At 37.9% G+C, this 26,331-nt stretch overlaps 1 protein-coding gene across 12 annotated transcripts in view; it reads right to left on the reverse strand.

Annotated features, from left to right (window-relative positions):
- Positions 1 to 26,331, reverse strand: part of TBC1D4 (TBC1 domain family member 4) — a 172,429-nt gene that overhangs the window by 40,005 nt on the left and 106,093 nt on the right. For all 12 annotated transcript variants that reach the window (XM_014859991.3, XM_014859990.3, XM_070519952.1 and 9 more), the window contains exons 2-8: positions 25,131 to 25,721; positions 23,586 to 23,675; positions 20,209 to 20,313; positions 14,479 to 14,611; positions 8,372 to 8,463; positions 7,982 to 8,092; positions 5,859 to 5,978 (exon numbers count right to left, since the gene is read on the reverse strand). In XM_014859991.3, coding sequence (XP_014715477.3) covers positions 5,859 to 5,978; positions 7,982 to 8,092; positions 8,372 to 8,463; positions 14,479 to 14,611; positions 20,209 to 20,313; positions 23,586 to 23,675; positions 25,131 to 25,721 — 1,242 coding nt within the window. The remainder of the gene's footprint in view (positions 1 to 5,858; positions 5,979 to 7,981; positions 8,093 to 8,371; positions 8,464 to 14,478; positions 14,612 to 20,208; positions 20,314 to 23,585; positions 23,676 to 25,130; positions 25,722 to 26,331) is intronic.

The raw sequence follows: 26,331 nt of genomic DNA on the forward strand, positions 1-26,331 counted from the left end.
TCAGTGTGACAGTGACTCTGCAAAATAAAAAACACACTATTTCTAGAGCGCTTTACAGTTCTAAATTTGTCTCCATACATTCTTGGGTTTACTTTTTCGAGAGGAGGGGGTTAAATTTCATTTTAATTTGTGTGTGTGTGTGTGTGTGTGTAGGGGGTTGTGTGTGTGTGTGTGATGAAGATTGGCCCTGAGCTAACATCTGTTGCCAACCTTCCTCTCTTTTGCTTGAGGAGGATTGTTGCTGAGCTAACATCTTTGCCCAACCTCCTCTACTTTGTGGGATGCCACCACAGCATGGCTTGATGAGCGGTGTGTAGGTCCATGCCCAGGATCTGAACCCACGAACCCCGGGCCACCGAAGCAGAGTGTGTGAACTTAACCTCTACACCACTGGGCTGGCCTCTCTTTTAAATTTTAATCAAAGTAATACCTACACAAAATTACAAAAGTCAAAATTGTGCTACCAAGCTTTTAACAGAAAATGGCAGTCACCAGCCCCTTCTCTGACCCACTGAATCCCATTCCGCAAAAGTAAACACTTGAAATTATTTACACCAATGCTTCTGCTATTCAGTTTACATTATTATTCTTTAACCTTTCCATTTCACATACTATCTGTTGACTTCCTACTCTGGAAGGTGAGACTTCCATATTCTCACTTGTTTATCCATCCCCACACATACTTCTCTCTTTCCCTCTCCTCTCAATACAGCTATTTCACAAGTTTCAGTTAAATCAATATTTTGTGCTTAAATATCTGCTCCTGAGCTACATACTTACTATTACTACAACTCAAATCTTTTACAATTTGTTTTCATGGAGTTAACAACAGCCTCAGCAGTTACTAATTTACCACAAAAGTCACCAAAAAGTCTCAGTATGGTTAAACATCACATAATCCATCAATTACATTTTTTTTTCCTTTGAGCTACCCATTATGGAGACCTCCGTCTTCCTGTCCCAATCTCGTCTGGTTGCAATTTAGGATTGCTGAATAGATCTTCCCAGTATTTTATTTCACTACAAAACTAGAAATTTTCCTTTGATGCTATTCTACGTTGGAATTTGTTTCCTTGATCTCATGTCTTCCTCTTTTTTAGTCTAATTCCTCATTTTGGTGGAACATATACTCTGGGTACATTCTGAGAAAGGGAGACTGGGAGGTAATTTCTTTGTTGTTAATTACAGGTCTGTAAATGTCGTTATTCTGGACTGTTTCATTAACAGTTTGGCTAAATATACAATTCTGGTTGGAGACTTTTCTTAAGAATATGTTAGCATTGCTCAAGTGTTTCTTGGTACAGAAGTCTAAGGCCATTGTGATTCTTAAGCATGTGTGTGTATAACCTACTATTTTTCTCTGGAACAGAATCTAAGTTTACCCTTGGGCGTCCTGAAATTTCACAACGATGTGCCTTGGCACAGCTTTATTCAGTTGTTCTATTGTGCATTTTCTGAGCCCATTAAATCTTGAAACACGTCCATTAGCTCTGAGAAACTATTTAAATGATTTCTTTGAAAATTTCTACATGCATTTTCTCTATCTGCAACTCCTGCCATTTGGCTTTTGGATCTCCAGACTGATCCTTTAACTTTTTACCGTGTCCTCCTATTTTTCCATGTTCCTGTTATTTTGCTTTACTTTCTGGGAGGGTTTTCAACTCTAGCTTTCTAAGCCTTCTATTGAATTTTTCTTTTTATGTCCACTCTCAGAAAGTTTTAAGAGCTCTTTCTTGTTCTCAACTGACTGTTTTATGTGTATGGTATCTTTGTTTCATAGAAACAATATTTATTCTTATCTATGTATATTAATTATAGTTTTCTATCTCTGGTGGCTCCCTAAATAACAACAACTATATCAATAATAAAATTAATAGCTGCATCTAATATTACTGAATGTTTATCACATGCCAAATACTATGTTAAACATTTACAGTGCACTATCTTATTTAATCCTCATAACGAGGCTATGAAGTAGGTATAGTTATTTAGCTCAACTTTACAGACAAGGAGACGGAAGTTCTAATAGACATTGTTGCCAAAGTTTACACAGTCAAAGAACAGAGCAGTGTTTTGAACCCAGGAAGTACAATTTAAAAGTAAAGCTATTAAGCTCTTACTCAATACTACCTCCTGAAGATAGAGCTTTGTGAAAAGCAGAATGACAAATAAAACTAATTAGCCTAAATTGGTTAAGTGTTATTTTGCAAGTGTCCTAGAACCTGATCAAGGTTCTTTCAGTTCTTCAGTTCTATACAATACGACATACTTCCAATAATAAACTACATATATGGCTGAAAATTATTGGGTTAGTGCGTGTGGCCAGGAGGAAACTATAGTAAAGGTCATGTTGCTTTCTGCTATTTGTAGCTGCCACTTACATGCCACCCTGCCTTGTTATCTCAAACAGGTTATTTGGTCACAATAGAAAAGTAGTCAGATGGGTATCAAACCATTTCCATTATGAGAAAAGCAACATAAATCACACATTTTACGCATAGAAGTGTTTTATCCAGGTGTTTTTCTGATGCACAAAGAAAAACACACTTAATTTAAAATTATACTGTACTACCACGATCATTAATTCACACATTTCAACAAGTGAGGACAGTGGATATTACCCTTGAAGAAAGCAGGAAATGATGACTGTTTTCCAATGACTCACACTTTATATCAGTAAATACTTCTCTTTTGGAAATATATATACATATTAATAAATGTATTAGTAAATATTCCTCTTTTGGAAAACTTCAACTTAAGAAAAAGCAATAAACAATCAGAATACAACACTCTGTCTTTTCACCTGTGAACAGATAGCTTTTTCAGCTTTACTATATTATGATTTGGTAATACACGTGTCAAACTTTTTCCCTTGGACCCACTTTTTAATCATTAATGAGCTGAGCATTAAAGCATTTCAAAAATGTATCCTATTTCATAAACAACTATAGTTAGTTAAATAAAATATTTTGACATTTAAAAATGGAAGCCATTATGAGCCAAACTCTATGACTAGAGTGTCAATTTCCTACCATAGAACTCAGAGAGAAAAAAATAAACTAACAAGTTTTAGAAGTACACAAACCCCCTTTTCTATGTAACCTTTACTACAACATGGGTAGCTGCCAACCTTCCCAACAAGTCCATTCTGCTGCACGTGGCGCAAGCAAGACCTTGTTAGGTCACATAATTTACGGCACTTGGCAGCACTTTGGGACACAAAAGTTACAGTATCCACCTTGACCAAAATAGATTGGCTGTGCCCTTGCTGAAAGAGTCATTACAGCCATTCAAGGCTACGTAAGCGGCACTTCAAAGTCAGCTGTGCAAAGACAGTGCAGAACGCCAAAGTCCTAAATGAGGATAAAGAAAATAACACTCTGAACACCCTTGGTCATTCTGTAAATGACAGAAGTTTCAGAGCTTACCACTGCTGAATGTACACCTCATATCTAGGGTGTGATATTTTCCTAACATGCTGACATTTCATCCTCACAGTAATGTGAGGTAAGCAGGTATTAGTATGCCCGTTCCACAAATGGGGAAATGATGGCTTAGAAAAGATAAATAATTTGTCCAAGGTCATAAATATAAAATCTGCTAGGGCCAGGTCCTGGATTCAGGTCTCCTGACCACTTCAATCGCCTTTCTACTAAAATTCTCACTAAACACTAAGGGAGAGAAGGAGGAAGGAGAGAAAGAAAGAACATAACTAATCTATATATTTTAGAGAAACAGAGGTACGAAAATTTATGAAAAGTTCCATTAACACACTTATAACAAATCTTCTAGATGCTCTTTTCCTAGATTCTGCTTTCTGCTGATAAAATAATAGTATTGTCAGCTGACCATGATTTGCTAGAATTAGAAGAATTTCAATTATTAAGAGAAATACCTGTAAGAGTATTTTGAGTTCTAGCAAAGAAATAAAAATAAGAAGACCAGATAGCAGAAGTTATTGTGTCCTAAGGTTCAACTGCACTTGACTTTCTTGAACTTGACACTTTTGAAGGTAACAGGCTAGTTACTTTGTAGACTGCACCTTGGTTTGGGTTTGTTGATGTTTGCTCATGATTAGATTCAGGGTCTGCCCCTTTGGCAGAAATACCACAGAACTGGTGCTGTATTCTTTGTATCAGGTGCCACAAGATTTCAACTTGTCCCAATGCTGATGATGTTCAATTTGATCACTTGATTAAGGTGGTCTCTGCCAGCCATCTCCACTGGAAAGTTACTGTTTTCCCATTTGTAATTAATAAGTGTGAATTACATCCATTAAATCCTGATCATAATCAAACTTTCAATGTATTCATTTATTTTTCATATCAGAATAGGCTCATAGTTTCCTATCTTATGCAACAGGTTACAATCTGTTGCTATCACTTAGTTTGATGCTCATATTGTTGCAGAAGTCACCAGCGGGAGCTCTTCAAAGTTTTTACGTCTTTATGACATATCACCATCTTTCTTTGAGCACTTCCTTATAGGACACCAAGATGCTCTGGAGTTATCTTGTACTTTCCCTGCAGTCCTGGAACTAGCATTTCTCCCAGGATCCTGTTTCCTTCTTGGGGAATGATATATAGAAACCAAAATCTGGTTGCTAGGTGTCACCCATGCAGGCTTAATTTATTATCTGCTATGTATAGAAAAGCTGTTCCTAGCTCCTATCAGTGGACAGAGCCATGGACCATATGTACACATTTACACACACACACATATATGTGTTAATACATATATACTATATATGTATAATATTATATATAAAATTCCATTGCTCAAAAAATAAATAAAGAGATAGATAACCAAGATTTCATACTGTTACCTCTGAGTTGAATCCAGCCACACAGGATTCATTCTAATTTCCTCCCTGTTCATATTTGTAATTCCCTCCTCCCAGAATCCCACTGTCCTTAATACATTTACATATTTGTTCAGTCCCCTGTGTGTAACCAATCTCCACAAGTGCCACCTCACAGACACTCTCCTCATTCCACTCAGGCTCCAACACCCCACACTGGGGCTGCCACTCCCACACGTGGATGCCATCCTCACTCTGCTCAGACGCTAACTCTTTGTACTGGGCACTTTGAATGCCTTTTCCCCTCTCCTCTGGCTCTGACATCCTGCACTGGGCCATCCCTCTACAGGCAAGCCCTCGTCACTGGCTCAGGCTCTGACTTCCCAAACCAGGTTGCCCTCCGAAACTGACGCCCTCCTCACTAGACTCTGGTTTCCACAAGCTGCATTGGACGCCCCGCCCCACACACAGCACCCCAGTAGGCTCCATCTCCTTGCTCTGAGTGACTGTGGCGCCCCTGCTTTCCAGACCCAAGACATCTACCGGGCTAGATCTCACCTAATAGCTTTAGGACTGAGTTGTTCAGGGAGAGGAAAATGAAGGGGAAGGGGAACTATTTTGCTTATTTTTAAACAGAATATACAAATTTACTAAATGGAATACATAAATTCTGCTAATTTATACTTACAATTTTCAGCATTCCCTATCAGCTCCTAATAAACAAAAGAAGGGCTTCTTTATAACTTTATGTGGCAAAGGATAAAAAGTTCTTACAGTATTGGGCATCGATATTCTATTCCCCCTTTTCTATACATAGTATAACTCTACCACGAGACCTCTACTGCTCATATTCAGATAGCAAAGGCACCAGAATAAATCTAGATCTGAGAGTGACGCTTATTTTGAGAGATTATTTTTAAAAAGTGTTAAAGTTTTCTTAGTAGTTTTTTTTTTTTGGCGTTGTTGTTCTAAATCTTCTGTGAGCCAGTTGAGAGTGAAACAAAGCAGTTAGAAAACACAGACATTAATAACTAAACAAGCCTTGGTTTAATCTTACCCTTGAGAAGATATTTTCCAAGGAGCTAGTTAAGGATCGCTTAGCTTTATTCTTCAGAATGTCAAGTTTGAACCTTCCACTGCTTGTCGCGTTTTCCGGGATTGTACTATTTGAAATAGTCTATAGAAAGAAAAACAGAAATTTCAGTTTGGAAATACTGAAGGTTAAATGAGGCTTTAAAGACAGCCTTATGACTAAGCCATTAAAAAGCACAAGAATTCTTCTATAGCTCTATTAAGAAGTAATAATTTAGGTTCCACACTGTGAACACACAGATTATAAGAGAAAGGATTTAATTTTTAATATCGTAAGTAATAAAAAAGACAGAAATAAGATCTTTCCTTTATGTCCTTCCTTTCCACTAATATATTCCCGCTGCATTTAACAAAAATTAATTAAACTTGAAATGTCAATTTTTACTGCTGTTATTTTGAGTAACAACTCTAACTATCCTTTTCCAAGTTGCACATTTTGTATCCAAATTACCAAGAAAAACACAGGAAATAAGTGTCAGAGAACAAAGCATCTTCTAGTAAAGCTGGATTCTGCTAGTGCCTCTGTTATAATTCCATTTTCATTTATGAGGGGGCCATTTATCCTTTAGATCAACAAGTATTCACTGATAGTACTAAATTGTATGAAAATCTACAATGTGTCCACTACATTAGGTTCTCTCTCTATTTTATCCTATTGAACTAAGTTACTATGTATATTACATGGTTTTTAGTGTCAGAAAACTTCCAAGAGAGAAACCTTACCATTGCCTTGCATGAATATATTCACATTTAGCAGTAACACAAAGCACCATACAAATATCAAATGTGGAAGTATGAAGAATGGTTGTAGGTATCAGTGATTAGGAAGAAAAGGATACACAAGCTTCAGACAGGCAGAAAAAAGGAGATGAAGACTTTCCCAGCACTGGGGATGGTGATGGAAAAATCATGTAGACTGGAATGCTCATGGACATCTGTGCAGGTGGTTGACTAAAATAGAGGGAAGTTGTGGAAGGTAACGTGGGAAAGTGAGGTTGGAGATAAAACCTTGACTGGTCTTAAGTGCCAGGTGAGTAGGAAGATGCACTCATCAGAATTTATAAGCAGAGGGGCATCACTGTGAAAGTAATGGTTGGGGGGTATTTATCTGAAGGGAGTGTTTAAAAAATCACCTAAAGGACAGGGAAATCAGAGATTGAAAGACCAGGCTGGAGGCTTCAGCACAGTCTATGCAGGAGGCAATAAAGGGCCCTACCAGCACAGGCTCCATGGGGTCCTCTAAGAAGTTACCAATAAAAGAAATATGACCCTCATCAAGAAAGGAAAGAAAATAATGGATAGGAATGTGGGCTGGATGGGCTTGGGGTGTGTATAAGGACTGGGATGACTCTATTACATGTATCTGTTTATCTGTCTGCGTGCCCCTGTGGAATATTCCATCTCTCTGGTGGGAATATCATTCATGCATCTCTTTTTTGTTCACCATTATCACCCAGCTTGGCTCACAGAAGGTTCTCTCGAAATGCTTATTTAATGCATAAATTAAGGAATCACTAATAATGTGATACTCAGTTTGTTCTGAATATAGTGAAATAAAGACATAACCTGAATTAGGGCCATTAAAAGGTAAATATGTCATGATCCCTTAGATGCCATTGCTGGTGGTCTTGCTTTATCTGTATGCAGCTGGGAACACCTTCTACATCACGTGCACAAAAATATCATCCCTTGGTTTGCAGCTAGGATAGCTGTTTGCGTGATACTAGCACTTCTCCCCATGTTTGCTCTTGACCATTCAGGCTATGTAAGCTTTTGATGAAATAAGATGTTCATATGAATTTGAAAGAAAATAATGGATTACTATAACGAAAGAGGGTGTTCATTCTAAATCACGAACATTTGTTATTACTGTTTTTATACCAAAAACCACTATTATTTTATCTTAATGTGCACAGGTCTACTAAAATTGTCTATAAAACTCCTGAAATGCTGAAAAATAAATCTGATAGGTCTTTAGCCCTAAAGATGAAAACACAAAGGAAAGACACTCTTTTCACGCCTGCTGTGACATTTTGATTAAATATATAAATAAAATAAGAACAAGTCAAGGAGAAAACATCTTCTCACCGAAGGGCCTTCCCCGATGTGAATGTGTGTCCTCTGCTTGGCTTCACACAGCTGCCTCAGATGTAAAATCACAAGTTCATTTTCTTCCTGGTCATTGACCGGCTTCATTTTCTATTAAACAGACAAACCAAGAGCACACTATGGCAACACAGCTTTTCTCATTTTATTTTATTCTCACTAGGTTTTATGTGTCTAGCAGACAAACAGGAATAAAGCTGAACATTTAACTACTCTTGGAAGCAAAAGTAACAGTGGCATTCTAGGGACTATCAAATAGCACAATAAGATATATATCTTTAACTTCAGATACAGGCATGAAAAAAGGAACTTACAAAAATAGGATCTAATTCTCATTCCTTATATCTTATTTGTGAGAACTCTAAATGTTACCTGAACTCGTTCAAAGATGTCAGCTTGCTCATTATCTGTCAGCGATGAGAGATGCCTCTGTATTACCAGCTTGGCTCTCGGAGGGTAGAGACCTATGGAATGTGATGGGGGTTAGTATTAAACTGAGTCCAGCTGCAGGGATCAAAATGTATATAAGGCATTGCAGCTTGTCCTTCGCCAGCAGGCTCTGAAGCTAAATCGTCTCAAGGAGATGTGCTCCTGCCTACAACAAACCATGGAACACTACAATGAAATGACTACAACAAGACGGAAAACCTCCTCACCGACATCAACAGCCCCTTGCCAGTGATCTTGAAGTAAGAACTATTAATGAAAAGTTTCTAAATGATATCAAATCAACAGTACAACCAGTACCATTTCATATACTAACAAACTTAGCCACCACCATAGAAACTCATAGGTGAATACTAGCTTTGGCCAAAATCTTTAAGCTTAAAACTTGACATTTGAAAAAGAAAGAATGATTTAGACAATAATCTCTCCTCCTCGTGCGGGCGGGTCTCATCCTAGGGTGAAATTTCAAGGAGAACATTTAGTATTTGGTGATATTTTTAGTGCTATTATTTTCCCAAGAAATTGTTTACTTCTTTATATCACGTTATTTGTCTATCTATTGCACTCTCACACATAATTTATAGCAGGTCCTTGGGCAAAAAGTTTTTCCATGCAAACATTTTTGTTTTTATAAATTTTTTTTAAAAAGAAAATTTAATTGACATTTACAATGATTCTTTTTTAATTACAGCTTTCATATTTACATTCATAATCACTTATCTCTACAACTGACCATCTATTTTTAAGGAACAGATCTCCTTCACAATAGTCCGGTGCCATGTACAGTATTGTTACTGTACTTTGATTACAAAGAGGATATCTAGCCATATCTAATATTTAATGAATCTTATAGGTAGACTGGCACTTTAAAATCACTGAGAGAGAATCACTTCAAAATATGCATTGCTGGGGCCAGGCCCGTGGCCGAGTGGTTAAGTTCACACGCGCTCCGCTTCAGTGGCCCAGGGTTTCACTGGTTTGGATCCTGGGCACGGACGAGGCACCACTCATCAGGTCACACTGAGGCGGTGTCGCACATCGCACAATCAGAGGCACTCATAACTACAATATATAACTATGTACCAGGGGGCTTTGGGGAGAAGAAGAAGGGAGTGGCGGGAAGAAGACTGGCAACAGCTGTTAGCTCAGGTGCCAATCTTTAAGAAAAAAGAAATGAAAAAAATATACATTGCTTTAAAAGAACTAGATTTATTTCATCATTGTCGGAACATGTACAGTGCCACGACTGGACCTGTTTTAAACCACCATACAGTATATAACAGGAATCAGAAAGAAGAAAAGCTCCTGAAAACTTCTCAGCTTTACCTTGCTTTGTGCAATATACAACAAAACTCTGAAAATCTCTGTGATCGCACACAGAAACAGCAGGCGCTAAAATCCATTTTGATGGTGTGATGTCGCTCACTACCATAGTTTATCATTTGCTGGCAAAGTCTCCTTAGGAGGGTCCTTAGGCAATATATGAAGAAACTGATTCACATGATTGTTTTTGTTTTGTTTTATGTTGTTTACTATTCCAGTGTCTTATTCACATGCCTAGGAGGATAAAAGATTAAAAAGGAGGGAAGTAAAGAGGGTAGTTATTTGAAATAATTTAACTAAATCCATAGCCCAGGAAGTTTCTTTAGACCTTTATTTCAGGAAAGGAATTGGAAACAGCTGGAGTTTATTTTCAAATTATCCATCTCCCCTCCACTGCTGCGAACCTGATTTGACTTCCTTCTTCCCCCCATTTTGGAACCACTGATTAGTGAATTACTGATATGGAAAGGCAAGTATATTATTTATCCCTCATGCATGTTAGTGTAGGAACACAAGATTGAGGATAACCACTCCATCTCCATGATGCTCAACATCGCTTTAGTTTCACATCCTGAGGTTGGTCCTTGGGAGATGGAGTTCTCCTTAGACACTGCCTCCTCAATTCACTTCGGTCCACAGACATGGCTGGCGCTCTTCCTCCCAGTCTAAATGGCAAGACTCACTTGACATAGGCATCGATGATTAGCCCCAAATCAGCATACTTATCTACTCTCTTTCTTTTTTTCAATAGAAATAGAACTCCTTATGAATGTAGCCACACATAGTGACAGGAACACTGTAAGTCTGAGTAAGTGATAGGAAATACTAACATCTAGATACTTTTAAATATCTTTCTCACTAACTTTCTACTCCTATTAATTTGTGCTTAATTGAAATGCGGTCCTTCTTCCAGCGTTACACTTTGTACCTATGCATAAAACAAGCCTAAAACTCGCACCCTTATCTTACTTAGATGAACACACCTCTGGGAGGCACACAAATGCCGGGGCTTCAGAGCAGCTGGACCCTGAAATTCTGACATTCTGACATTCTCCCAGAGAGGAGGCATCAACTCACCTTGAAAACAGATTGAACAAGTCCAAATCCTGGTTCTGCCCCTTCCAAGCAATGTGGATGTGGCCACCATGACCAACTATGTGTCTCAGTGCCTCAGTTTCCTCAGGAGTAAAACAACGAATAAAAACAGTACCCATCTTTGGGGATTTTTATATGGATTAAGTGGGCTAATATATGCAAAACATAATAATGCCTAGACATGGTGAGTCCTACAGAAGTATCTGCTTTATTGTTATTATTTTTATGCTTATTGTCAGAGCGCTGCCCTATCTGAGGCTCTTTGATATTGAAGGCAGGGGGAAAAATCATATCAGAAGGTGTTCTCCAAGGTCTTTTGAAAATAAACCTGTGTGAATCTCTTTGCAGTCAATATGGACCCTTCTTCTGCTCCCTTCGGATATGTGCATACCTTGAAGCTGGATAAACTGAAGTTTCAGGATGTTGGGAGGGGCCCTACTAATTCTCGATTCATAATTTTGCATTCTTTTTCTTTAAAATGGTCTCTGAACACTTCAGGTGCCACAAAACTGAGGTCTAGCCATTTTTACATACAATCAGAATACTTCCTGTCTGCGATAGCTCCCCTGTGGTGTGAGAGCCAGCTTGTGACAGGCTGTCCACTTGTATGAAAGTTGAAACTTCTTTTCTGTTATAGAAAATATATTTTAAAACACTCCTACAGTGTAGTTTTAAAAAGAAAATACAAAGTTGCTTCTTTACTGGTGTTTAGCTTCGTCTAAATAACTTATTTCTGCAGTGTGAGGTTTGAAAACTAAAACTCAAAAAGGAAAATATTACTCATCCTTATCCTATTAACATTTGGGGAGTATTTGCTGCCAGGTTTTTTTCCTATAAATATACATTTTTTGCTTTATATTTTATTACCCAAGTAATATAATAAGTTCTACATTTTAAAAATATTAAAACATTATAGAGAGAGCTGAATTTGCCTTTGATAGACGCTAGAATCAGTGGGCAAAGGTGTGAGAGAAAAGAGATTTGTATAGATTCAAACTATCTTCCCTAAAATGTTTGTTGATTCCAGGGGGGAAAGACAGTAATTTTACAGTGGAAAATTCCTGCACCCATCCTGAGCAGGCGTTAAGGGCAACATGACCAGTAATAAAACTTATGAACATCATGAGCCCCATGGTTAGATGTGCTGAGAAGGACACAGCACCATTTCTATAGAGCTCTTGCCAGAGGAGTGACCCTAGTCTAAACATGAGAATACCCTGGACAGGCCAAACTGAGGGACATTCAGCAAAATACCTGAGCAATACTCAGTGGGTATGTCAAGGTCATGAAAGACAATGAAAGACTGAGGAAGAATTGCAGACTATAGGTGACCAGGACAAAATAACTACATACAATGTGGGATCCTGACTGGGATCCTGGAGCAAAGAAAGGACACGAGTGAAAAAACTGGTGAAGATCAATTGAAGAGTTTAGTTTGGATAATAATATTGTACAAATGTTAACTTCCTGTTCTGATGATTGCACTGTGGCTACATAAGAGGCTAACAATGGGGGGAGGTGGGGAGAAATATTTGGAAACTCTCTGCAACTTTTCTGTAAGTCTAAAAGTAGATCAAATTTTTTAAAGAAATAGAGGGTATTATTTTATGTATTTCCCAGACAGTGTCAGAGTGTTATTCAGCAAATCATTTTTTCACTCAATAACATAATTTTAAGATGTATCCAAGTTGATATAAAGTTCAAATTCATTCCCATTAATTGATCCATTATATGAATATACTTCAGTTATGCTATTGATGGACATTTAGATTGTTTCCAATCATCCACTATTTTTTGCAAACAATACAATCTTGAAAATGTTACCTTCTGCGCCTGTGTAAGAGTTTCTCTTATTAAGTCATACAACTGCTGGTTAACCGAGTATGTGCAATTTGAGGTTAATGAGTTTCTATTAATTGTCCCCCAAAAGGTACCAATTTAGACTCCCATCAGCATCGCACAAATGTATCAATATCCCTACAAATTCACCAACAATCTGATGAGCGTCGTACCGCTGTTTGCCTTCTCATTTCTCTGACATCTACTAAGGTTGAGAGGCTTCTCATTTTTATTATTGGACCTTCAATTTCCTTTTCAGAGAAGTGTTTTTAATTTGATTTGCGTAATTTCCTACTGGTGGTTTTATCTTTTTCTTACAGATTATAAGAGTTCTTACAAATTTGGGATACCAATCTGCTACCTCTTTATTTGTTGCTCATCCTTTAACTTGCAAGTAAGCAGTTATTGCTGTGTAAAAACCTTAAATTTTTATGAAGTCAAATCTGTCAACGTCTGCTTTCAACAGTTTCTGAGTTTTTGTGTCTTAATAAAGGCTTCCTTGTTCAAGGACATAAGAATATTCTTATTTTCTTTTAATAATGTTAATATTTTGTTTGTTTATACTGAGGACTTTGATCTGTCTAGAATGTATTTTGAGTAGGACAAGGTGAAGGAATTTTTCTTCCATTGGACAGCACATTGATCCAATACCATTTCCTAAGTAATCCAGTCTTTACACCACAGATTTATAATGCTCCCTTTACCATATACCAAAGAATGTCCCATTTTTGTAAATATTTTATACGTTTGAAAAGAATATGCTTTCTGTAAAACTACAATTATAATTTTTAAAATCTGAATATTACATTTAAATAGTCCTTGATCACACAGTTGAATGGATATTCAGTAAACACCGCTGTTCATCCCCGATTTTGACAGAAGCCTATGATTCTGCTGCCTACTGAACCGAAATCACAATTTGCCTTTACAATGACTAGTCCATTCTCTGCTTTGTTCTGGAGTCTGCACTCTCCGCATTTACTATAACACCTATTGTAACGAATTGCATTTACTTGCTCACATGCCTATCTTCCACTTTAGACTGTAAGCTTTCTGATGGCCTAGTCCACATCTCAATCATTTCTATATCCCCAGTGCCTAGCACATTACCTGGCTCATAGTAGATGCTTAATAGGTATTGATTAAATTATGTTTCTTCTCTCGTGCAATAGTTTTCAACCTTTTTTTGTTAGTAAGAGATAACGAGAAGAAAAGGAAAGTGAATTAGAGTCACCTCTCTCTCTCCCTCATGCCCCTCTCCCCTCCTCAGAATACTTTTTTTAATTAAAAATTTGCTTTATGATACGATGCCTATCATCTCCATGATTTTCAAATGTCTCTCAAATGAAACTACTCAAGTTTCATTCCTGAAACTTTGGGAAAAAAGGAACATATCAAGTGAGAAAGGGAAAAAAGAAAGACTTAGGTAAACAGTAGACATTCTGGCTGGTTTTGCTTCTCTTCATTCATCCAAGAAATATTTGCTCAGTTCCCGCTATGCACACAGCCGCGTCTTCAGAACTGTGGGAAACACAAATCCCTTTCTTGAGTCTGCCTTCAGAAGAAAAATGAAACGTAAAAAAGATAGAGAAAGAGAAGAAAAAGCCAAGCACGTAGAAGAGACTGACAGCACAAATTTGACTGGACAAGAGAAATGATTCTTTGGGCTCTTGTTTCGTCTCGGAACAAAGAACCCTTCAATGAGAGTAGCAACTTTCTCACTTCCCAAATGCCAAAGCAAACTCCTGTTCTGCCAAGGCCAAGTTATACCATACCTTCAATCCTTTCACAGAGCTTATGCAAAGAGTGCATAGGGCAGGTCTCGCACAGCTTAATCTGGGTCTTGGCACTCTGCAGGGCTGCGGCCGTACTGAAAGCCTGCTTCAGAGTCAGCATTACCTCATCCACCTACAAGAAGAAACAAGACTCAGGTCTATAAACGTTTGCTTTCATGGGAGCACATTAAAAGCCCAAGAGTGATGTGAGACTTTGTTGACGCTGACTAGATAATAAATAATGGAATTTTGATGACTACAGAGCTAGCAGAGAGAAAAGATTGTCTCGAAGTTAGACCTTCAATTATACATAGAATTGAAAGCTGGATGAAATAAGACCATTTTAATGCGTGTCGTATAACACTGACCTGTTACTCGAACGCTATTTTTGAATCCCAGTGAGTGTTATACTGTCACAGGCCTGTTAACTGACAGTCAGTCAGGTCTTTGTTTAATTAAGTAGCTTATCAGATAAAGATCTCTTTGGAAATTTTGTCTGCCACACATAGAGAGCAATAAGATAGGTTTAACATTCACTTGTGTTAATAAGTATTCTACTTTATCCTTCTGGATAATTTTTAGTGTAAAACCAAACAAAACGTGTTTAGACAAAGTTCTGGGGGAAAATGAATTCAACTTAAATAACGTTGGGGGAAGTCTATGAAGGTTGCTGCTTCTTATCTCTATGGCATCTAATTTATTATCATTTCACTTCTGATTTGTAACACTAGGAAGCTGTGACATTGTGTTGTCTAATAGCTGAGTCTCACCACTAGGCCAGCAGCTTGAAAACTGCTAGCTAGTTTCTTTCTTGCTCTTCTAACGACTCAGGCAAGAGGTCTGAATCTTGTCTTCTTGTTTCCCACTTGGTTCTTTGAGGTCAACTGACATCCTCATGCTGGGTAAACCAGCATCCTTATCCTCATGGTGGGTAAACCGACTTCAGGCCATGTCTCCTTCTCTGTGACACAATCATCAATGTAAGGTGTGGTTTCCCACACACTGTAGAATTTAGATCAAAGTCTAAAACCTGCACAGCAGAGCTACGGGAGTACTAAGGACCACATCCGAACCAGCTTTGATGTCCAAAACCATTCACCATGCTCGGTAAACCATTTTTTTAAGACTCTTTTTTCTCCTTCGCCTATGGCTTGGTTTAAGATGAAGCTATTATTTAAAGGATTTAATCTATTTCTGCATTTGAGGGTATGAGGAACCTAGAATAAAAAGAAACTTTATTGTTCTTATATTACTGAGAGCAGAGATCATACACTAGGCAGCCAGTCATTATTCAGTTATGTTTTTCTATACTATCAACTTTTTTAAAGGCTTATGAGTAATTTCACATCATATCATGAATAAGAATTATTCATAAAATCTGTTCTTTTACACCATAATTAAAAAATAAAGATTTTTAATTCTTGAAAGTAAAAGCACTAAAGATTTAATGTCTTTGCATTTTGATTTCATTTGCCTTGTTATGTATTCAAAAGCACTTTCAATTACTTATGCAGATATTTCTTTCTATACTCTTGTTTCTCGTTTATTTAAGTCACTGAAGGGGTGAAGCATCTGCTTAGTTTTCACATAGGTTTATTATTTGTCATTTAGTAACAGTACCTTGTAAAAGGCCTCCAATGAAAATACTGAACTTTCATATTTTCTTCTCTATTTCCAGATGAAACAAAAGGCCATTTCAATGGTATCTGAAATGTGGCTACCAATTTCTCCCAGCCACAAATGTTACTAAAAACTTTAACTTCTAAAGTTTTAAATGTTTTATTTTTTTTAATCCACCATTCTTTCCAGATGGCCTAAAAATTCTATCATGGGATCAGAGCAACTAAAAGTTCAAATTAGTGCACTAGGAATAACTTAATTGTTTTAGTCTAGACACAACCACAAAAAAATCATAGGTTGTGTTAAAAGGTTAAAAGTACAGGAATGAGCAAAGATAAATCAATCATATGCAATCAAAAAGAAAGTATTCTTAGCATTGTCATCAGGCAAAATCAAATTTCCAGTGAAAAGTATGAGAGAGGACAAAGAAAGCCAATTTATAATATTAAGGTGAAAATCCATAATGAAGATAATGCTCATAAACATTTACATACTAAACTTAGGTATTTTATAATATTTGAGAATAAGTCTAAGAATCACAGAAAGTGTAAGGACTTCAAAAGATTTTCTAGTCTAAGTCTTTGGAAAAATTTAAACTATTAACCCCAAACAAGTTCTGGGTCTTTTCTCTTCTTTTGGTTGTACTTCTGGATATTGCTGTCTGCATCTGTGGAGTTTTACTTTTTCTTTGTCTATAAGTTGTAGCAACTTACATTTTTTTCACACCTTTTAAGTCAATTTTGGAGAAAACAGAAAGGATATTTTCTACAAATCTCAAGGGTTGGTTAAATAAGATTAAGCCACCTGTCTATTTTCCGAAGAAGGAAGGAAGGAAGGAAGGAGTCCTGAGCATCTAAACTTCCAGCGTGACCCACCAGGGCCCATCCAACACTACACTGTTCAGCAATTCAAAGCGACTGCTACAAAGAAGCAAAAGAAAATGCTAGGTGTGTATTTGTACTCAGAGAAGATAAGTCAGCACGTGTGGTTTTGCAACACTTTGTCTTACACAACTGCCAAGCCACATCAATCATAACACTACTTAGACCTATAATATTTAACTGACTGTTTTGTTGTATTCTATATGTCAGATGCTTGAGCTATCGTCTGTTATACAGGAAATTTGCATTTAATTTTTCTTCTAGCTTGCAGTTCTGATGCTTCACTATTCAGTTCAGATGCTTACTGATAAAATTAGAGGAAACAGGGTTGCAAAGATTCTGGCATATGTCTGTTCTTAAGAACAACAAAGCCCAAACTGAGATCCTGACACAGCTTCAATGTAATAGGAAGACATTCTCAGCCAGTCTAGTCTGTTGCCTTAGTCACAGAGCTTCTTAAGGTGGAAAAATGCAGTACGCTCCCAGACTTTCTACTCTAACTTCCTGTTTCAAAAACTCATTCTCCATGCACAAGGGTAAAACGAAAATACTAAAAACAACAAGCAAAACAAAACTCGTAAAAGCGGTCGGAAATAAGAAGGTTTTACTGGTCTTCCTCTTAGGGCAGGTTATCCAATAACCAAAGATTAACTAGCACCTAGAAAATGATTATCTAAAGTTAAGAGTAACACACTCAATCACTCAAAACACATGTAGCACCTGCTAGTCTAGCAACACTGGGGGGTATGACAAGAGCAGGAACAGTTCTAACCTTGTGGGATTCACAGTCTAGTGGAGTAGAAAGTTATGTGAACAAATAAATAAGTGTGGGGATTCATAGGAACTGTTAGAGCCTATGAACAAGGTGCCGCAAGAGCACTGACGACAGAGCAACTAAAGGAGTCAACTCCTGAAAAAGAAGGTGTCAGAAGAGGCATGTGATATTTAACAATAGGATGTGATATTTAAGCCTGGTTCTAAAAAAATGCACAGTGGAAAAGAAGGAAAGGTATTCAAGTCACAGTAGAGCAAGGCCAGACCTGCTTCACATCCAATGAAGCAGCAGGAAGGCCACCAGGAAATTGACAACGAAAGCATAGCACAATCTCCCTCTTCAGTAGCAGGGCGGACCCCTGAGGCGACAGGGTCGCCTTCCCTGTCTGACAGTACAAAAGCAGGGAGCCCAGGCTCTGGCCACCTCTGACGCGCAGATTCCTCACTCCACGCAGCCAACAGTGACTGCAGAACTTCAGCTGTGCTTCTGTGGGCCCCAGCCCCTCACTCACATCCTTGATCTCATGTGTCCCATGCACAAACCATTTGCTGCTTTGGTAGCGAACCAAATAAAAGCAACATCACACCAACCATCACACCAGCCTCTGCGGTCTGGCCTGGAGAAGAGCTTAGGAGGCAGAACAGCATGTGCAAGGAAATGGTCTTCCAGTGGGGTTTAGAAAAGAATGAAGAAGGCCCTTCTGCCATGCTAAACAATCTAGATTTTTGTCCCTTAACAAAGAGGCATAAATTGGTTTCTGATGAGGAAATTTTGTGAGAAATAAAGCTATAGCATAATGAAGAAAGTGGAAAGATGATGGATTAAAGCAGGGGCAGGCAGACTACTTAGCACGCTAATACAGTAGTCTAAGTAAAAAAAACGAATGTCCAGAATCAGGGAGCAGACATAGCGGAAAAGGAGGAGAGATGGATATAAGGGACATTTCTATCTTTAAATTAATAGGATTTGGTGAGCAAGTGGATAGAGAAGGTGAAAGAGAATGCATCATGGTTTCTAAATTGGGAAGTCGGGTAAATGAAACTGCCACAATAAAATATGAGATATATGACAGGTTTAGGGAAGGTAAGAGTGTAAGGGATCTAGTGTATGGGGAAAGAATCAGTCTTAGATAGGAGAAGGGAAAGAGGAGGAAAGGAATGAAAGGCGAAACAGGCAGGGGATGGGGTAGGGAGTGGGGCATGGGGCAGAGTATCCTAGATTATCATTTTCTCCCTAACACTTACTTGGTTGGGATTTTCCAGTGTTGTATCACTAGTTCTCTTTGGCTTTCTCTCTCTTTCTTCCCCAGGTGCTCAGACATCCCCACGCCTTACATATTATTATTATGTTGCCATATATATTATTGTTATATTACATGTTATTGTTATATGTTATTATTTACACAATAAGAACTCTCAAATTTCTATCTTGAGTCCTGAACTGAACCTATTATATAGCGGTCACCTACATACAAACATGTGGATTCCTCATAGGCATAGTTAATTATCTAGAGTGAGAACAAAACTCAAATGAAACTCTCTTGAGTAAGAAACTGTTAGTGATGAGAGTGCTATATTCCCTACAGAAAAAGGTTGAGACCCAGAGAGCACTAGTCAAAAAGTGCCTTTGTACCAATTCAGCCCCCTTTCTTTATTATTCCTAAACTCAGTGTCCACAGTGGGAATATGGAAGGCAAGAGTAAAGCAGGAATGATTGTAATATGCACCAAGGAAACGAGGAGAAAGCTGCCTGGCTTATTTGTACATGTCTAAGTGGTGTGTGCTTCCCTGACAGAAATGCTTGTGAGAGGATTACGTATCTGAGGAAATTTTTTTTTTCAAAGTATGGTCATACATCTAAAGGGTTATGTTCAAATAGGAGAGGTAACACAAGTGGAAGAATAAGTAAAAAATTTTAGGGAAAAATATCAACACATTTTTAGACACTCAGATGTATTTCCAAGTTTGCCTTACATTTTTCTTCTTGAACTCCAACTGCCCCCATAAACGGGGAGGGGGTGGGAGTGTTGGAGAGAAGAACTGACTTCCAAATTCCAAAGAAAGAAAATGAAGGCTAAAATAAGACCATAAAAAATAAAAGTATTTAAAAAATGAGGACAGGGCTAGTGAAATAAAGGGAACAAACAAAATCATTCTCTACTCTGTTGATATAAGCACTATACTCTCCGAGATATTACAGCAACTAAGAGAATAAGAGGTCTTCCTTATCTTCTTACATGAGCAATGGAAAAATAGCTCTTCTATTATTAGTCTTTTCCTACCTTTTAAAAATACTCCTGGTAACATGACTGGATTTGTTAAACTCAAGCAAGTACCTAGGCTTTCTAATAGATGCCCTCTTCTTTTCCCCCTGAGAGCTGCTTTCTGAGGCTTGGGTTCATAAGAGACGAGGCTCTGTGGGCAGGAGCATGTGGACAGCAAACACAGCACTTACCAGAGATTCACTGGCACACTGGAACACATAACAGGTATACTGGCTCAGCCCAGGCTCTGGCGACTCCCGACAGATAAAGCCGAAGTGATCAACGTGCTTTATCCCCTAGAGGGAAAAAAGAAGGGCAGTGTTCATGGGAATATGTCCTTTTAATCAACACTAGGGAAATCAGTGTTGGTTCTATGCTTTCACACCTCCACGCATTTCTCCTTCACAGCACTGTGATGGGGACACAATGTCATAGCGGATTTATGTAGAGGCCTTTGATACATAAAATAAAAGATGAAACTAACTCAGATTGTTTTGCTTCTGACAAACACTCTGTGACTCAGAGCCACAAGAAGAAAAATATGATGGCATGATCCACTGTCTTTCGTGATAAAACCACTACTCAGTGTTTGCAGTAATGGAGTTTTCAATTTATTGGTCTTAGAACAGGCAGGCTAATGATTCATCATAAACCCTATTCTTGTCCATATGAGCTTAAGAACCATAAAACCTACAACTGACAATGCTCTAATTAAATGGCATACAATTTCCTAAACTATGCATTAAAAATAACAGAATATTTGTCTATTTAAAGACATTCAAGGAGCCACAACAGTTAGAAGACTAATATATTAAAGAAACTTTTGCAGACCTCAATTATACAAATTCACAAATCACTGGACTTCCTGAATACAGGTGAAAAAACCTCAGCTACACTTAACAAAAAATTCTGAATCATCTGTGAATTTCAATCAGCCTGAATACATACATAGCAATTAGTAGACAGCACCTTCTTATTTCAATAGCAAGCACAGTGTTTTGAAAAGCCAGATAAACAAAAAATTTAATGTTGTCCTGCAATAATTTACATCCCAGTGAAAGGAAAACAAGCTTTTCAGTCAGAGAGATTTGTGCTTCAGTCTAGGTTCAACCAATCTACTAGGCATGAGAGTTTGTTCCACGTTGCTAATAATTATCTCTGAGGCTGCATTTCTCATTACAAAATAGTAGTAAGGGCACCTACTGTCAGGAATTTTTGAGACTGAGAACTAAGAAATATCTACTATAGCTCCTGGTGTGTTTGAAAAATGGTAACCACTCTGCTTATACTCATAAACTCAATCTATCCAAAAGACATGGAAAAAGGAAATCAACTCAGGTAAAAAGAAAAAGGTCAATAAGGAGTGAGGTTACAACTCATGAGGTGAAAGTAAGCTCCACCTGGTACAACTCATTAATGATTAAAGAATATCTTACACTAGCTCAGTACTAAACAGGAAAAATTCATAGGACCTCATTAGCTTAGCGAGTCTTCAGGCAGTGGTAATGTTTCCAGTAAAGAAAACCACTCCCTTATTCCCTCATGCTTGCCAGGGAAACAGTCCTACAGATTTTAAAGAAAGAAACATTGTAGGTGTGCATGTGTTAGAAACCATCCCTGTTGCTGAATGTGGCTATATTATATCAGTTCAATTCTATGGAAAGAAGTTAAGAAGAGCAGGGCTACTCAGTGAGGAGGAAGGTTAACCTGACCATTATTCTGATCAAAAGCCTTTCCAGGGCCGGCCCCATGGCCTAGTGGTTGAGTTTGGTGGGTTCAGTTTCCAGGCACGGCCCTACACTGCTCATCGGCAGCCATGCTGTGGTGGTGATCCACAGACAAAATAGAGGATGATAATTAGCAACAGATGTTAGCTCAGGCCAAATCTTCCTCAAGCAAAAAATAAAAACGCCTTTCCACAAATTTCCCTCATATTTTTGTTTAATTCTTTCTCTGAACCAGAATGTCAGAATACAAAGCTTGCTTTAAAAAAAAAAGAAAAAGAAAAAATCATGTTTGAACTGCCAGTTTTGTATATTTGGTTTGGCTGGTTCTTTTCTTCTTTGTTTTCTCTCCCTCCACTATTTTTTTTTTCCTTTGGATGTTCAATGAACATTGCTAGTTTTGTTACTGGGAGGCTTGGGGAGTGTGGAGGGGAGGCACAGCTTTTTAGGTTGAGTCTTTGAGCTTTGGGGGGCAGGAACTCCACTGGTTTGCACACCTCTCTCTCCCCAGTGCTAAGCACAAGGCCCAACATGTAGAAATATTCATTCAACATTTACAGAACACCTAAGTGTTAAGCTTTGTCTGAACACATCTTATGCTGATGCGCTACAGAATAACACACCACAGAATAAGACACCTGTCCTCACAGAGCTTAGGGTCTTGCAGGGACGCCCAGTAAACAGGGAATTACAAGAATGCTTAAAAAACACTTTTTCAGTTAAAGTGAATAATCTTTCTACCAAATTTTTTGTCCTTTAAATGGGAATTTAGAAATTGCAATATATTCTTCTAACAGTCAGATGCTGCCTCTCTCTGTTATTAGAGTAGAAGATTTTTATCTTCACAACATAATTTCATGTCTCCTTATAATAGAATAAATATTAAGATATGACGAGTGAAACCACATTAGTTGAGGCTGAGGCGAATAATTAAGACATATAATAGCTTGTTATTTTTGAAGGAAAGAATGTCTGAATATCCTATCTATGGTAATGCTAATCTTGATTTTTCAACACTAAAATATGGAAAGGGACCTTGACAAGATCCAGGTCCCTGAAGATACCTCCAAGTCACCTTGCTAGGAAAGAATTTAATCCTGCTCTATTCCAAGGACCTCCTCAGAAGCATCTGTGCACTCTCAACCTTCTCATACCTAGATTTAGATACTCCTCCATTCCAAATCTTCAAAAATCCTTTCTATGTTTACCACACATTTAGGTAGCTCTAACTTCTGGACAGATATGCTAAATTATTACTAAGGTACTTAGGACACTAGTTTATGCTTAATATGACCTTGTACACATTTACGTGTCTCAATTATTTCATAAACTTTCAAATACACAGTTTTAAAATTAAAAATAAAAGAACAAAAATATACCAAAACCTTCTTTTCCAAATTTGGCATTTACATTACTAGAAGTTGAAAGTACTAGTTCTTCTTTTACTACCTACCAGGGTATAAAGAACAAGCATGACTCAGTGATACCCACGTGTCCCACTGCCCAAGAGTCTGGGGAACGCTGACCGTGAGGGTATTTTCACAAGAACTCATCACCAGAAAAATTCCGTCACTGGAAGCACTTTGATGAAGTGATGCTCCAAGGAGACAGGGTAGACAATAATAAGGATAAACCATTATGATACTGAGGGACCTGGAAAGGATTTTATTAATGGCACAGACACAAACACATGAACACTCTTGGTTTAAAACAAATCTACATGAAAATAATTAAAATTAAAAACATACTAAAATTTGAAGCATTAAGCTCAGCTATTTTGTGATTAATTAAGAAACAAGATTTAGTTGGTTTCTTCAAATACTAGGATCTACTTCAGTACATACCTGAGAACAAGAAGAGATATCCTTAAAATTCTTTTCAAGCACAACTGATTTAGTGTCTGGACTGATAAGGTTAATCTCGAACCGCCCAACCTTAAAAATAAAGACATTCCAATTAATTGAAACTCACAAGAACCTAACCTCTTACTTTATAATTAAATATTCATCTAATGACATAGATGCAAATACTATCTCCCAGATATTTCATTCACAGGTGCATCAGCATCCAATCCAACCAACATTTCAACCTAAATATCAGCCGTCTCAAAACATGTCTTCCTTTCGTCTAAAAATCATGAAAGTTAAGTTAGTCTTAATTTACAAGAAACAAAAAACCATTTTTTTTCCAGATTAGAAATCACAGTTTTTTTAAAAAACAAAAGTAAACTTTCCTCACTTCATGATTTCTAAAAATACCAATTATTTAATTATAATTTGTAACCATACGTTCTCCCAAATGGTAAGGAAAAGATATATTTGCAATTGGATGGATGTTAAAATTTTTAAAAATAAACAACCGTTTAAAAAATTAACAGCAAAGACTGTGCTAGTTAAGAAAAAGAACAAATCTAATATCTCAAATAAGAGAGGAAACTCAGTTAACATATCATCCAAGAAAAGACTCTAGACACTTTACATGCCTAGAGTTATCAAAAATGAAACAGAACAAAACAAAAAACCTATGAACTTCCGATAAAGCAAATATTACACACCGGGACTGTTTATCAAGGTAACTGCAGAATTTCCTTCTCAAGGGTTCTTTACAACAGGATAAAAGGACACATTTTTTCAGGAAAACTCAAATCTAAGGGAAACTCAAGTTAATCCTCAAAGCTGAGGATTAATTAAAGAACCTCTATAGGGCATTGTTACAAATCAAGTTCCTTTAAGTGGAACTTGACATTTTCTATATCATGTACACCTTCAAAAACTACTTTTTAGAATTATCTTTTACACTTATAATACAGCTTGCACCCAATTATTTTAATAACTAGTCCAGTAAATTATCAGGCCTGAGGTGTTTCTTTAAGCTTTCTTTTTGTGTGACAGAGTAAATTGGGGTATTCTCCTCCGAAAATACACCTACGAGTCTCTCGACTTCTTTTTTCCTCTCTAGAATACTCCCTTTTTCTCCTCCATGCCTATTCACACTCTCCCAGAGTCACATCTTTAAATCCTTTATAAGATTGGCTTTCTGTCATTTAAGAAACAAAAACAACATCTAATAATGGACCTAAGGCAAATGGTGGAGATACTAGGAGCAGCCTACTCTGATTCTCTCCACCAGCTTTCCATGATGCTCCTTTAATAACTTCTTTCCCCTCCCCTCCTTTCCCTGTTCCCTAATTTCTTACAATTCACATTCCACGTCTGCCTCTCACCCCTTCACTACTTTTCTTTGCTCTCCATCTGCTTTATCTGCTTCCCAGGGGGTAAGAAATAAACATCGGATTATTGCAGAATGAGGAACGGGCAGGAGCTGGAGCCGGCTGCTTCTGTCTAGCAATGGATGACGAAACCCGGGAGAGCCCCCTGCCAGGGCCGCACCTGAAACAGCATTGTTCTGTTCTTCTCCGAATCGGAGGGCTGTACGTGACTGGGCGCGCTGGCATGTCTCCTTCGAGGCTGTGGTTTTTGGCTGTTCTCGTGAACTTTCCTTTGCAGGACTCCAGTGACGCTGCTGCACCGAGACCGGAACTCCTGCTGTTCATCAAAGCCAGAATCTTCCAAAATCCGCTCAGGGAAGCACCCTCGAGAGCTGGACGGTCCGGGCTGGCTGGCAGGGGCTGCTAAGGCAGGGTGGGTGTTGGTGACGCCATCCCCTTCCTCCAACAGAATGCCTGCGGGGGAACCGGGCGCCTCGGCCTCGAAGACGGCGGGCTCCTCGCCGCCGGCATCCGCACCGCGCTGCTCCCCCTGGATCCTTAGGCGCTGCTGTTCGTGCAGGCTGAACTTTTCCATGCAGTCATCAATGAGGCTGGACGGGGCCTTCTTGTGGGTCACCGTCACCTTGCCGCAGTACAAGACTTCAAACTTCTGAGAGTTGTAAAAGGCGTCCTCGTTATCTTTGCTGGGTTTGGCATCCTCTTTCATGGCAGCTTTAGATAACTGCCTTATGCTGCTGATAACATCAGGAACCTGGAAAAGAATTAAAAATCCTCACTTCAGTTGAATATTTAGAGATAATTTATGTTTACCTAGACCTGTTATTATCACACGGAATGCATTCTCATCCTAAAGGATAAAATATAGAAAGTAATAGTCAGACCCTACATAAAATAAAGCATAAACTTAAATTATACTATCGGACATAAATGACTTAAAAGTGAGATTGAATTAATGATATCAGTATTATACTTTCCCACTCTAAATATTTTTGTTTCCCAAAAACAAAGGCATGAAGCTATATAAGCCATTGCCAACCTCTAATAAATCATAATATATCCTTTGAATACTTTTAAAAGTTATTGTGAGGGGTCAAAAGTTAAAAATAAATAAAAGTGTAGCATACTAACATACCAACCACGACTGAACAAATACATAAATAAATAAAAGTTATTATGAGCCTCAGCTGAAAAGAACCAAAGTTTCAACAATGAGGATAAAAAAACCTTCTGGATGAAGAGATTAAAATCCAGACACCCCTCATCAGCATTCGCCATCAGGGAAAATGCAAATTAAAACCATAGTAAGATCCATTACACATCAACTAGAATGGCTAAGACCAAAAAGACCAAGTGCCCATTGG

This window comes from Equus asinus, chromosome 11, assembly GCF_041296235.1.
Source record: "Equus asinus isolate D_3611 breed Donkey chromosome 11, EquAss-T2T_v2, whole genome shotgun sequence".
Taxonomy (NCBI): domain Eukaryota; kingdom Metazoa; phylum Chordata; class Mammalia; order Perissodactyla; family Equidae; genus Equus; species Equus asinus.